Source organism: Gracilinanus agilis, chromosome 1 (genome assembly GCF_016433145.1).
Source record: "Gracilinanus agilis isolate LMUSP501 chromosome 1, AgileGrace, whole genome shotgun sequence".
Lineage (NCBI taxonomy): Eukaryota > Metazoa > Chordata > Mammalia > Didelphimorphia > Didelphidae > Gracilinanus > Gracilinanus agilis.
Window position 1 is genome coordinate 356,150,109 of NC_058130.1, and position 15,097 is coordinate 356,165,205.

Here is a 15,097-nt window from a genome sequence, read left to right on the forward strand (position 1 = left end):
AAGAAGTAAAATGAAATCACATCCTCATTCTTGCCTTTGCAGTTTTTTACACAGTCGGTTCCCTCTGTTCTCCTTCAAACTCTCTTCTCCAAGCTTAGGGACACCACTCTCTCCTGGTTCTCTCTCCTACCCATAAGAGCCATTCCATCTTTCCTCCTTTGCCAAATTTTCATCTGAGTTATGTCAACTAACTATAAATTTCCCCCAGGGTTCTTCTATCCTGGGCCCTCCATACTGTTTCACTTGGTTGATTACATAATATCTGTGCTGATGATTTTCACAACTAACTCTCCTATCCTAATGTCTCTGTTGATCCCCAATCTCCCATTTCTGACTGCCTTCCAGATATCTTGAAATGGTTGTCCAATAAACATCTTAAATTCATTATGTCTGAAATAGAACTTCATACTATTTCCCCTAAACCCTTCCTCTTCTACCATCCTACTTTCTTTTCTATTCTTTTTTTTAAAAAACCTCTTCCATCTTAGAATCAATGCTGTGTATTGGTTCCAAAGCAGAAGGGCTGGGCAGTGAAGGTTAAGTGACTTTCCCAGGGTCACACAGCTAGGAAGTAGCTGAGGCAAGATTTAAACCTAGGTCCTCCTGTCTCCAGGCCTGGTGCTCCATCCACCAAGCTAACTAGCTGCCCCCTCCTACCACTCTAGTGCAAGGCCTTATCACCTCATGCCTAGTCTGCTGCAATAGCCTGCTATTTGGTCAGTCTGCCACAAGTCTTTCCCCATTCCAATACATCTTCTATTTAGGCACCAAAGTGATTTTTTTAAGTGCAGTTATGATCATGTCACTGTCATATTCAATAAATTTTAGTCATTTCTTATCACCTGCGGGCTCAAGTACAAAATCCTCTTTTTGCCATTCAAAGCCCTTCACTGTCTAGCCTCCCCAGCTTTATAGTCTTCTTAGGTTTTAACACCTCTCCCCCAATTATACAGGATCTTAAATCTTGTAACACTGGCCTCGTTGCTGATCCACTTAACAAAATACTCCCTTTCTTTTCTCAAGGGATTTTTTCTGGTTGTCTCCTATACCTAGAATGCTCTCCCTCTCCTCCCTAGCTTTCCTAAAGTCCATACTAAAATCCTATCTTCTATAGGAAGCTTTTCCAAATACTTAATTCTAGTACCTTCCCTCCATTAATTATTTCCTATTTACTTTCCATAATTATTTCCTATTTATCTGACAAAAAGCTTGTTTATACCTATTTGTGTGCTCATTGTCTTCCCTATTGGATTTGTAGGTTCTTCAAGGATGAGAATACACCCTTGGATACAGTAAAATACTCATTCCAAGAGTGAGTAATCCAAGTACTTAGTAGGTAGCACAGTGCCTAGCACATAGTAGACACCTAAAAAATATTTATTGACTGCCATCTGGTAGATAAAATAAAATAATTTTTTTTAAACAGCAACACAACTACTTTTAAAAGTAACAGGAATGATATATTATATATACTTATTAACTGTTTAGCCCTGGAATGATATTCATTCACTAGCTGAATTGTGGGGCCACAGTCCTATATACTTCTTAAAATTAAAAAACAAACAAATTCAACAGATTCCCATGTAGTAATTTGCTTTCCTCCCCTCCCTTACATTCACTGAAACACCATAGGAGTACAAACCGTTGCAAAAACATATAATCAAAAATGCATAAAACTGAATCATGCATAGTGAGAGCACTTGGATATTATTTGGTTCAACTACTGTACCTATGAAAGAGTTGCTCTATATAATGTCCCCTCAACTGGTCATCCAGCCTCTGCTTGAATACTTCCAGTACTAAGAGAACTATTAGTCTTAATTGTTAGTCTGAAATCTGTTGTTGAAATTGTTGGCCTAAAATCTGCTTTCTAAAATTTCGATCCATGGATTCTAGTTCTGTTTTCTGTGGATCTTCAATCTACTCCATCTGATAAGTTCTCTAAATACAATGAATTAAGATAATGATCTTGTCTACCTTAAGAGTACAGTCTTCATTTACGTTTTTTCCCAAGCCAGAATTGAAAGTTGCAGCCTATCTTTGGATTAGGCTCTGCAGTTATCCAGTCAGGTCCTCATAACCCCAGACCTGGATTAAATTCCAGTGATTTCCTGTGGTCTCCCTACCTCAGGATTCTCTCCACACAGCTGTCGATTTGTTCTTCCTGAAGTGTAAAGGACTAAGTCACTCTCAGTTATATTCCTCATTCAATCAACCCTAGTGGATTCCTCTAATAGATGATTCCCCAAAACAAATACAAAATCCTGTTTTAGCAAAACATGCTCCTTTCTTATTTTTCTAGTACTCTTAGATGTCATTCCCTTCCACAGACTGAGTGATCCAATGAATCTAGACAACTTAAAATTCTTGCCACAGGCAGGACATTCCTTTTTCCCCCATCCCCATCATTTAATATAGGGCCTGGCACAACTTAATAAATGTTTGTTTACTGATTAACAAATCTGAGATATTCTCAAAATCAAGAATAAAAATGATTCAATGACCATCTTCCTTAAAACTTCATGCTATTTCTTTTATAGTAGAATTCTAACTAAGGTAAAAACCTAAGGGAAAGAGAAGACAACTAAATTGGCTAGTTAAATTTCTTAGTTCTAATTTCTATTAAGATAAACTATTTTACTAATTCCTAATGAAGCAATTTAAAACTCTTAAAAACAAAAGGATTAGTGGATGGAGGTATCCTAAACATCTTTAGTGCAGTTTTAAGCTAAAACTTAGCTGTCCAGTGATTAATCTGGAGGCATTAGAAACTCTTTAAAGCATCAACTAAGTTATAAAGAAGTTAGGATCTGTTTTGGTGGTGAGAATACTCAAAATGATGAAATGACTACTATGAAATATTCAAGCAGGGATATTCATATACATTAAATGAAATCACAGCTAAACGTAATGAAATGAGAAAATATCTTTCACTAGCTGAAATATCTCATTTATCAAGTCTATGGAATTAGATACTCCAGTACTACAGGGATTTCCTTCCTCCACAAATGGGTATTTTTAACCCATCTACAATTTACTTTTGCCATAAGCAAAAAAATAAAAATGCCAACCTGGTGATAGATCTAGCCAAACTTAGCACAGCTGAACTTATGACAAGAAACATAGTCTGTCACTAGACTCTTAAGTCTCTCGATACGCTGATTAAAATTGTTTATGCACTTAGAATTCTAGTTCACCATTTTAGATATAAGCCATGGTTTTTTCATTAAGTATACTACTAAAATGTCTAGACAAAATAGAAGTGAACTAGATTTAGAAGATACCATAACTGAATGCAGCCCCAAATCCATAAATACTCGTGATTTTTCAAAGCTTTTTCCAGAATAGCTGCCAAAACTATATTTAAACACATTCAAAATTATTTTAACTACTACGTTTTGGAGACCTCTCTGGCCCAACTCCAAATTCCTGGTAGAAAGCAAGTAGGGAAAAGAAACAAACAAGATAAATAATGTTTAACTCAATAATGTAGCAACAAGCTTAAGGATTTAAATAATTTGCCTCATTACTTTTAAATTTGAGTTTATACAACTCCATATTTTTCTAATATGAGCAAATCCATCATTTACATAGTCTGATATATGCATCCCTCACAAAAGGGTGGCCACTCAAAAGAGGTAATCTAGTCCAAATCCTCCTTTGCTTCCAACTCTGGCTTTTCCAATAAGACTTGAAGTAGGGGGCAGCTGGGTAGCTCAGTGGATTGAGAGCGAGGCCTAGAGATGGGAGGTCCTAGGTTCAACTCTGGCCTCAAACACTTCCTAGCTGTGTGACCCTGGGCAAGTCACTTAAACCCCATTACCTAGCCCTTACTGCTCTTCTGCTTTGGAACCAATACACAGTATTGATTCCAAGACAGAAGGTAAGGTTTAAAATAAAAAAGATTTAAAGTAATCTTACTTGAGTCTTTTTAATAAACCTACAATATAAACTTTGAGTGGTCCTTTCCTCACAAGCCATGTGAAAATTGGAGGTGTAATTACAAAATTCTCTTGCCTATTTCTCGTTTTTTTAAGTCAGTCAATAAGTATCTACTATGTGCCATATACTGAACTAATTTCTGAGTATACAAAGAAAAGCAAGAGCATCATCCTTGGCCTCAAGGAACTCACATTCGAACTCTGTACATGAGACTTTTTTAAAAAATGCATGTTCTGTTTTATTCTAAATACCAATTAATCAAAGAAGAGCTTACCTATATCACTTTTATTCAGTTTAACTAAATCAAGTTGTCAATATTTGTTAAACATGTGCTAAGTTTGAAGCAGTATGCAACATGCCAACAACAACTTGGCTGACACAGTATGTGTGAAAATTTTTACACAGTAGAGGGAAAAGGATGGTAATCATGATGTAAATGTTAATACTCTTTCTAGGATATGCAAATGAAAAATAGTTCATCCATTTAACATTTGATTAATGTCAATATATATGACAGATGCCTTGGGTATAAATGTAAAGAAGAAATAGCTTTGGCCATCAAGGAATTTACAGTCTAAAAGGAAGCTAAGACATGTTCAGAAGTTGAATATGCCAAAAGTTGAATACGAAAGTAACAAATATTAAGATAGATGGTTAGGTTTGAATTATAGAGACCCTTGAATATCAGGCAAGATTATGATCTTTAATCTCTATCTAAAAACATCTTTTTGGGGGCAGCTGGGTGGCTCAGTGGATTGAGAGCCAGGCCCAGGAACAGGAGGTCCTAGGTTCAAATCTGGCCTCAGATATTTACCCCCCTGTTGCCTAGCCCTTACCACTCTTTTGCCTTAGAACCAACACAGGGTATTGATTCTAAGGCGAAAGGTAAGGGTTTAAAAATAAATAAAATAAAAACATCTTTACAAGAGTGTGTATCATTCAGTTTATGCAAAATATTTTACCCTAAATGTTCTACAAATGAGTGGAGCAAAGAAGGTGGGTACTATTGTACTACATAAAAATTTTAAAGAATATTCATCAGAGAAAGATTAAATATAGTTATACGAATTTTAAAAGCAAATTCCAAATAAAAGAATCAACACAATAAAAAATTCAAGTTCATTATCTTTAAAAAATGATTATTTTCTCCAAAAAGATTCACAAGCTTCTTTAAACAGTTGATGCTCTTCATATTTGAAATATTTAATTTGTAAAAACTGGACTTACAGGGTCTACATTATGCTAGGTGGCATAATGGTTAGAGACTCAGGTCTGGAGTTGGGAGGACATGGGTTCAAATGTGATCTCAGACACATCCTAGCTATGTGATTCTGGGCAAGTCACTTAAACCTATTTAGCTAGGCCTTGCCCTTCTGTCTTAGAGTTGTTACTGAAGTAGGAAGTACAATTTTTTTAAATTTTAATACTTTTTCCTAGCTTTCTTCTTAAAACAAGCTATATCCTATAAAACACACCTGAGACAATTTGTTCAGTGGCTGGCCTCTTGCTTCAGTATTTCAGGACCTGCATGTGAAAATATACTCTCCAGACAGGAGATCTCAGTTCTTCCATCAAACAAACAAACAAACCTTTTATCTGTTAGTTGACCCTATCAGAATGATTTTTTTTAAATTCAAACTGATCCTCATATGACAGCCAGGTCAAATCAGCTCTGCTGCTAACAGAGCCTTGAAGGACCCAGGGATCATCCTCCAAGCCCTAATAAAGTCCCAGAATAGTTGTTGGCTTTATATAAAGCTTTAAGGCTTGCAAAGTGCTTTAAATCTATTGGGAAAGAGGGGAGGAAGGGGTAGAGAAGACTGAACCTGTAATTTCACTGGTGTAGGGAACTCTCACTGAGGAGGCTCCCTCTATCAATTCATGTCAGCCTCTTTCAGCCTCTGTCCTACAACCAAGCTCAGAACTGCCTTTGCCACTAAAGGTCAGGGGGCTCTGGCCAGGCCCTCACAGCCAGCATATTTCAGAGTTAAGTAGAACAAGAAGCCAAATCATTCTGATCATGGTGCTGGTGTTTTCTCTTTCTACTACTACTACTCCATACTTTCTCTCCAAGAGATATGCTTCAAACTGAAAATCCACTACACAGGTGAAGTTTTAATTTAGATGTCTGACTTGTCTAAGTTAGCACATTAGCTATCTATGCCATTCAAGTTCTTTAAGTCTATTTGTATAACAAAAATGAAAGTACAGTGATAATACAAGTTGTTTCCATTTAGCTAAGATTAAATGACTTCTTTTTAATACTTGACACTATGTGAAGAGTGACTCTAGTGACTTTAGGAATATCACCATAATAAACCACATTTATAATAAGTGGACTTAAGATATATAGACTACTATTACCAATTCCCATTTTTATTAGCACCAAATTCCCTCCCCCATCCCAAAACCAAGGGCAAAATATTTCTTGTCCTAGAATAGTATTATTCAAATGGATTTGTGATCAAATAGATCTAAAACTGCCCTGCAATGATGCAGAACCCATTTGGGCTTGTCCATCCTGAGTGACTCATCCATACTGATGTCTAATACATTCACAAAAAGGGTCTACATATTAAAAGCAAAACATTTGGATTTTTTAATAAATTAACTGAATTAATATTCCATTGACTCTACAACTAGGCCTTTTGGAAGTACATAAGCATTTAAGTACATAAAGAATATGTACATGAAGTACATAAAGGCATTTAAAAAAGCAACATTTGCAATTGTGGTAAAAGAGGATATGAATGATAACTTGCCACGCATTTAAAATTGGGAAGCAACCCATTTCAAAGTCCTATAACAGATAAGGTTTTGGGGTTGTTCACATTCTAATGAATTTATATCATGTACATTCCATATATGTGAAATAAAATTTACTTTTCCCAATTATCTATTTCAAATAATACAAACTTAAAATCTGGCTTAAGTCTAAAAACAAAGAATTTTGTTTCAAAAGAATTGTTGGATGCTATTCATAGAAATGGTCATATATTGCGTTCTCTTGTCCTGTTTTTTGAAGCTTTTTGTATTGAATTATGAACTGACTTTCTTTCCCTCCATCTTTCTCTTCCCTACCTTCTTAAACTTGAACACACTCAGAACTCTGAGAACTAAGAGAAACATTTATGATAGAAGTGAACAGACTGAGTACTCCTGTTAAGGAAGAAAGAGCTACTGTGAACTTTTGTTTCCAGCAATTTCAGACCAAACAGGCAGAATAAAATCTATACTACTTTAAGGCCAAAGAATATTTACTCTCATTTAGATTCTAAGATACTAATATTTTCCCTAACTGTTGATATCTAGAGAGTAGGAAGTATCCTCTCCCACAAACTTTCTGTGCCTTCACTTGGAGAAAGGAGAATCATTTCCAATGAAGCTGCCATTTCTAAATTCTTCCCAGTTAGATAGTTGTATTTTTTTTTAAAGAAATTTACTAATAGAGGCAACTAGGCTTCTCAGTAGATAGAGCACCAGGCCTGGAGTCATGAGAAACTGGATTCCTGGCCTCAGGCACTTGTTGCCTGTGTGACCCTGAGCAAATCACTTAACCCCTTTTGCCTGGTCCTTTCCCTTCTGTCTCAGGCATTAATAAGTTAGAAAAAGTTTCTAAGAAAAATGTACTAACAAATTTCAGCTTTAAAAAAACAATTTATCAAAACTAAAATAATTATCAAAGAGGATTTAAATTGTAAAATTGGTTCCCTTATGGAACATTTGAGTAATCAACTCTTTTGGGTAGTTAAGTTTTCTAAATAGCTAAGGTTCCTTCTATTCCATGATTTTATCTACAAATACTCAGAAGTCATTTTCTGTGCCAGCTAAACTCACCTACCTAATATCCCTGAAAAAGAGTAACTATTTGTGGCAGTAGATGATGGATCTCCTGGTTCAGGGTTGACACAGTGGACACCATGCGTGCAATAAGATTTTCCTGTCCTGACAGTATAATCAACGCGAACTCTTTCCAGTGGTCTTTGGATTAGGGAGTGAAAGGAAGAGGAGAAAGGGCAAGAAGAGAAAAAAAAAAAAAAGATACTGTTGATTAGTTAGTTAGTTAGTTGCTCAAGAAAATAACTAAACAAATTCACTTGTGTTTCAAATCATGTCAATAAAAAAGACCTACTTTTTCAAAACTATGAAGTATACAAAATACTGTCTTACTAACAATAGCAACTTTTATTTTACTTCTTTCTAATGACTTAAAGTGCCTACCTGATTAATGTAAGGGGACATTAACTGCCTTTCATTCTAGATGGGAAAACAAAGACTGAATGAACTTAATGGCATCCTATAAAAGTTGTAGTCAGAATTCTAACAAGGATCTAGGCAATGTTTTGTCATCTAAACAATTTTGCCTCTTTTGCTTCACTTTTAAATGAATTTATTTATGAATGATGAAGTACTCTGAGTTTTTAAACTTTAGAATTCTGAAACACAAACTCCTTAAAATTATTATTTATGAACAAGAGACTCCTTGTCCAAGGGTTCTGGATGCAGCTCATTCAAACAGGCAATTGATAAGTAAAGAGTATCGCTGGGGAAGAGGCTGACAATTAGAGCAATTATTGCTATATGAGGTAATCAATTTAAATGTATAGGGAAGTCAAAAGAATCAGCAGAGAAAGTACAATACAGAGAAGGGAAAACACCCATGTCCTTGGAACTGAGAAGAAAGCATTTTCACTTCAGTTCTGCCACCAATTGGAAAAGTTACTTAAATTTCACTGTAACTTGGTTTCTCGCTTGTAAAATAGTATGTTAGAAAGATGATCTCTAAGATTCCTTAAGATCAAAATTTCCATCTTTCTAACTGGATAGCTAAGAAACATCTACAACACATTTGTTGCCAGCATATGCTAAGAATTCTTTATTAATTAATATATTAAGCAGTAGAAGAATCCAGTATATGACTATCATCTTTACTTCATTCTTACTCTCAAAGTGGATCATAAAAACATACATTTGTCTTCATTCACATTTCAATGGTTATTTTACACTGGAATTGGGGGAAAGAGGGAGAAACTTACTGGTTAAATTTCTTATGGAGGGATTTTTGAAGATGCATTATGTGTTTTTAAATATATGTTTGGTGTTATATGATTAAGCATATGTATGAATATATAGGTATATTTTATTTCACTGAATATTTAAATGCAACAGCTAATTTAAGAGTAGGTCAATCTGAGTTTTAAAGTTATGCTGCTCAGATAGCCTCCTAAATGGTTATGTCATACCTACTTATTTTTATGGTTTAAGATTTTATTTAACATAAAAATGTGCAAAACAGATCACTCATTTTCCTTAGTCCCAGGCTAGCACTTGTATTTGTGATCTTAATGGTTACAGTTGAGATACTCCCTCCATCCAATCTTATGATTCTTAGAGGACACATTATAAGTGACTTTAAACTGCAAGACTTGTTACACATAAAAAGCACTTCTGGGTCTTTGCTACTTTTTATATCCAAAGTTTTTTTTTTCTTTTTGCTTCTATAAATCAATATTGGGCATAAATTTGTTTCTGCACTGTATTGTCTATATCTCTTTGCTTGTACCAGTTTTCATTTTGACTTATCAGACTGGTTTTAGTGGACCTTTTTGCTTTTCTTTATGACTACTTTTTACTTCTTTTCATGAAGAGAGTCTGTGGGTAGGCATGTTGCCAGGGAAGAGATAGCAGCCCTCTCAGTGGACAAGGGAGGGGAAAATGGAAAGAAAGTGGGAGAAAAAGAGGGAGTGCATGAACAGATATACTGTCAGGAAGAATCATCTTCCTGAGTTCAACTCTGACTTCAGACTATTACTAAACTGTATGAACCTAGGTAAGTCACTTTACCCATTTGCCTTGGTTTCCACATCTGCAAAATGAGCATGGGAAGGAAATGGCACACCACTCCAGTATCTTTGCCAAGAAAACCCCAAATGGGGTCAAAAAGAGTCGGACACAACTGTACAAAGGCTAATAAAACAGTACACAGGAAAACTTTAGTTCTTCACATTTAGAAATTTTCAAGATTAAGGAGAATAGCTATAATGAGACAAGCAAATTTAAATTTCGAGGCTGGATTCATATCCTTCTTTAAATTGCTTCTCTGGCATATTCATTATTTTTCTAACACAATATAAGAAAACATTATTATTTTGGAAAAAATAAATTTAGCTCTCTTTAAAATAAAAACAAATGTTAGTGAGTTTACTAGGAAGAAATGCCATTCAAAAAAAAGTCCCCAAGAGAGGAAGGACAGATAGTGCTGAACCTGGAGTCAGGAAGAATTGAGTTCAAGTTCTTTCTCAGAGATTCACTTGCTGTGCGATCCTAGGTGAGTTACTCAACTTGACTACCTCAGTTTCCTTATGTGTAAACTTAAGATAATAATAGCACTTGCCTCCCAAAGTTGTTGTGAGGATCACGTGAAATATTCTTTGTGAAGCATTTTGTAAATTTTAAAGTGTTTTATTTTCAGCAAACCAGGACTAAAGAGATTCAGAGAGGAGAGAAGACATGGGGACAGTGAGAAAACAAAGATTTGTGGCAGCCAGTAAAATGGTAGCTAAATAGGATCATTTCATAGTAGAATTATTATTCCTTCTATATTCTGCCATGCTCTATCAAACCCTCTCCTTTCATTCTTTTACTTAATGTCATGGCTTCTCTATTCATAAAATCTTTTCAAAGTAAATTCTTTTTACCAAAAGGACACATTTTATTTCCTAACAATCCTACCCACAAAGGCTGCATTCTGTAGCAAGTTGTATCTCTACTAATTTAGCATTTTGTTAAATAGGTTAACAGAACAAATATCTTAGTATTCTACTGACCGAGAAACCTAGTAAAAATTTAAAAGTTGTAGTTTTTAAATCTTTTATCAAAAACTGTGAAAGTCCACATTAGTTTACTTGTGATCTACCTTACTGAATTCTTCCCATGTCCATGAAAAGGATTCAAGCTTACTGAAATAAATGTCCTTATTTCTAAGGTTTCAAGAGGATACTTCTAATGTAGGCTATCATATGAAGTTTCATTCTCCTTTATAACAATGTTAGTGATAACGTAAATAATTTGTGATAGAAAACCAGACTGAGAAAATTATTATTACTTTAGAAGAGGAATAAACAACATTACATTAGGATGACAGGATTTAGAAATGGAAGCAGCATTAACAATCATCTATTTTAATCCCCTTGGTTCCATAGCTTAGAAAACTGAAGCCTAGAAAAGGGATATAACTAGCTGGACACCTGTAAATTTAATCCAGGTCCTCTGACAACAAAATTGGAACTTTTCTGGCATGTCACGCTGTCCAAGATTAAACAGAAATCTATAAAACTAAGCTACCTTGAATCTTAACTCTAGATTTCCCAGAAAACTGTGCCTTCAAATCTCTTTGTGTTTTTTTTTAATTTTTAGAAAGAAAACTTTCTAAATTAAATTGCATGTGTTCTTGTCTTTAAAAGCAAAGTGCATTGAACACATAAAAATAGACTGTCAAAACTCAGTTCACAAAAATTATCTCAGCACAATTTAACCTCTGGTAGAATAAATGAAGTTGGAAAATCTTCAAGCATGGAACAAGAGTCAGATTATGTACTATTGTCCAGAAAGCAAGTTGTAGAGAATCATCATCATAATGATAGACACCAAATGATGGTGTCTTTGGGGGGGGGGGGAGCAAAAGGGGTGTGGAGAGAAGTGTCCAACAACTCATGAAGTGGCATACATTGAAAACATGGAACAGATGCAATCTAAAACTCTCAATGGAGGGGATAATTGCATTAATATAGTCAGGGATTTTTTAAAGTACTATAGAATTATAGAAATTAAACATTTAATGATGATGCAGGTTTTTCAAAACTCGATGCTATACTTAGCTATATTATAATGAGTCCTTGGCGGGGGGGTCACTGAGGTATGGGGGCACTTTGTTACCACACGAAATATGGTATTATGCATTTAAAGTAATGGTGTCTGCTTTTTGTAGATTTTCTGTCTTTTCCCTCAATACAAGTTTGTTGCATCTCACTGTTGGAAACTTCAAGACATCCATTTTGGCTGTTCCAAGGGCTATTTTGTTTTAACTTTTTCTTGGTTCTTAGCTATTGTCCTAGTCTTGGCTATATTCTGGATATTTATAGCAGCTACAGCAAAAGGAAGGTGTCTCAGGAGATAGAGAGCCAGGTCAGGGGGAGGGGGTGCAAATCTAAACTCAAACTCTGTCTAGATGGGTGACCTTGGGCAAGTCACTTCACCCTAACTGCTTACTCTTCTGTGTTGGAACCAATATTTAGTATTGGTTCTAAGATGGAAGGTAAGGATTTGTATAAAAAAAAATCATTCATAAGACAAAACAAACTGCTCAAGGTTCTCCAAAAATGTATCAGCGTGTCTAGAAATAAATTTTGTTCATATTCTGCCTTCATAATACAATGTATAGGCATATGATCAAAACTTCAAGTTTTAATTTTAATCACCATTGCTTAAATTTTAAAGAAAATATATTTTCTCTTCCCCCTTTGAAATTATTACCTTGTTCTGCTACTGTATTAGGTAATCATATTTTAATGAACTGATGAGACAGTATGTAAACAAATGTAAAGTATACATCCTTTGCTAAATACCACATAAACTCTCTCCCATAAGAATTGAGAAAATGAACCAATATAATAAAATTTTTTTAAAGTAATAGCTTATCATTAAAATGCCCTCAAGTTTAAAAAGTAAAAATCATCTGAATCTGTTATTTGATTGCAGCACTACATTACAAATTAATATCTAAAGAACAATGACACTTTAGTTTTTACAATATAATCTTCCAGTATGGAATAAGAGGGAAATTTTCTAAAAGTGGAATGGAAAAAGAGAAACAAACTGAAACCAAGTCAAATATCAAACTACTTTTGGCTAAAAACATGTGAGATAACAGATACTAAAATACTGTCCTGCTAAAAAATCATAACATTTAAAATACAAACTATAATCTCTCTTTTTTTTTTCACAAATCAAGAAGCAGCTGATTCTTGAACTTAATTCAGAAATTTTGCTGTTCATTCAAATTTATTAAAAATATTTAAAACTTTTGATGAATACCTGATGTTGCATCAGCAAATTGGCTGCCTTATGTTTAAAAGGAAAAGAACTACTCCTTGTTTCTATTACTACTTTGAGACAACTCTTTTCTTTGAGAAAAAATAAGTAGTTTATTTATATTGGAATAAGCAACCCAGAGAAAACCACAGAAAGACTACTTTTGCTCTCTAGTAATACTTTTCTAGATACTATCTCTCTGCCAGTAAGTAGTCTCTCTCATGGTTTAATGTTCATCAGATTTCTCTGTATCACCCTATGAGATCCTTGATATTATTTACTGACTCTAGATTTCACTCTTTTTTTTTCTTCCTTCCTTCAGTATTTGGTTGGTAGTCTTCCTTTCCTACACTAAACTCGGTCCTCATACCTGAATATTTCAATAAATGTTGAACTGTTGAACTTTCCATTAAACTCAATTCTCATGACTTTAATTCTATCTACAAACATAGCCAATCAATATAATCATCAATGGATTACCAAAGATCTCAGCAGTTTTTAACAAAATTGACCCCTCTTTCCTCACAGATACTCTTGCCTCTCCTTCAGCTTCTATGATACTGTCTCAGATTTCCTCCTACTTGTCTGATTACCGTTTCTCAGTTTCCAGTACTGTTTCATCTTGCACCTAATAATTACGATTGTTTTATCTCCCTAGCCCACCTCCCCTCCCCCACCCACCACCCTGTCTCCCTCCCAAGTAAGGTTCTGAATTAGGCTTACTTCTCCAACTCTCATCTCATCCCCTGGTCTCATTTAGCACACATACATACAGAGATAATTCCCAAGTTTATATGTTTACACCAATCTCACTCCATTCTCAAATAACCAACTGGCAGTTATACCTCTCCATTAGCAATTCAAACTCTACATCTCAAATCTAAACCTGACTCTTCTCCAGACTTTACTTTTACTAACACTCCCAGTCACCCCAACTCAAAACTTCAGTTGTCCTTGATTCTCCTTTCAATCCCATACTGCCTCTAAATCTAATCCATGGTCAATTCTTGTCCATTATGCCTCCAAAATCTCTCTCATAATCCTTCCCTTCTCAACATTCACTTGGTCTTCATCCTGGTTCAAGGCCCGGAATCAACCCTCACCTTTGGACTGCCATAAAAGTCTCCTGAACTATTTTTGATTTCTTAGCTCTTGATCCATAAGCTGCTAAAATAATCTTAAAGTGCAATGCTCACCATGTTGCTCCTTTGCTGAAAAATCTTAAAATATCTCTCCTTTTATCTTTGAGATAAAACTCCTTAATATGGAATTTAAAGTCTTACATCATTTTTCTCCAACCTATGTTTCCTTCCAAACTTATTTAATATTCATATTCATCATTATTTTCATATTCAAACCCCAACCTCCTGTCTACATATATTTCTATGAGCCACCTTCCACGAATGGAAATATATTCCTCTTCCTTATTTCTGACTCTCAGAATCTTTGTCTTACTTCTAAACTCAGTTCATGTGTCTCCTCCTTCACAATACCTTCTCTGATCATTCTCACCAGCTGCCTATATATTTTCCACCTTCAAACTACCTTGTATTTATTTACTTACCAGCTTTGTGACACAATGAATAGAGCACTTTGTCTAGACTGAGGAAAACATGATTTTAATCCAGTATTAGATACTTATACTCTAGCCAAGTCAACCTCTTTTGCCTTAGTTTTCTTCTCTCTAAAAATGGGATAATAAAACCTCACTCCCCCAGAGTTGTTGTGAGGATCAAATAAAATATTTGTAGAGCCTGGCACAGTGCCTGACATACAGCAGGCACTATATAAATGCTAGTTATCATAATCATCATCATTATTATTATTCTCCTCTTCATCCACATAATATAACACCATGTTCGGTCTATAAGGCAAAATCTGTTTCATTTTTTCTTTAAAACTCAGTCAACTAGGATAGCATCTTATGCAAAGCAGGAATCTAATAAATGTTTATGGAACTGATATTAGTTGCCATTTCTAAATAAAATCTACATGTGAAATTCAAAGTAAAAGTAGTTTTTGCTATGACTTCCATGCTATAACCAAAACTAATAAAAAATAATAA

General features: G+C 34.8%; 1 protein-coding gene across 1 annotated transcript in view; it reads right to left on the reverse strand.

The window, feature by feature from the left end:
• The window catches only part of ZSWIM6 (zinc finger SWIM-type containing 6), a 229,142-nt gene that overhangs the window by 76,027 nt on the left and 138,018 nt on the right, over positions 1–15,097 (reverse strand). Inside the window, 1 exon segment of the mRNA XM_044681018.1 lies at positions 9,787–9,794. Coding sequence (XP_044536953.1) covers positions 9,787–9,794 — 8 coding nt within the window.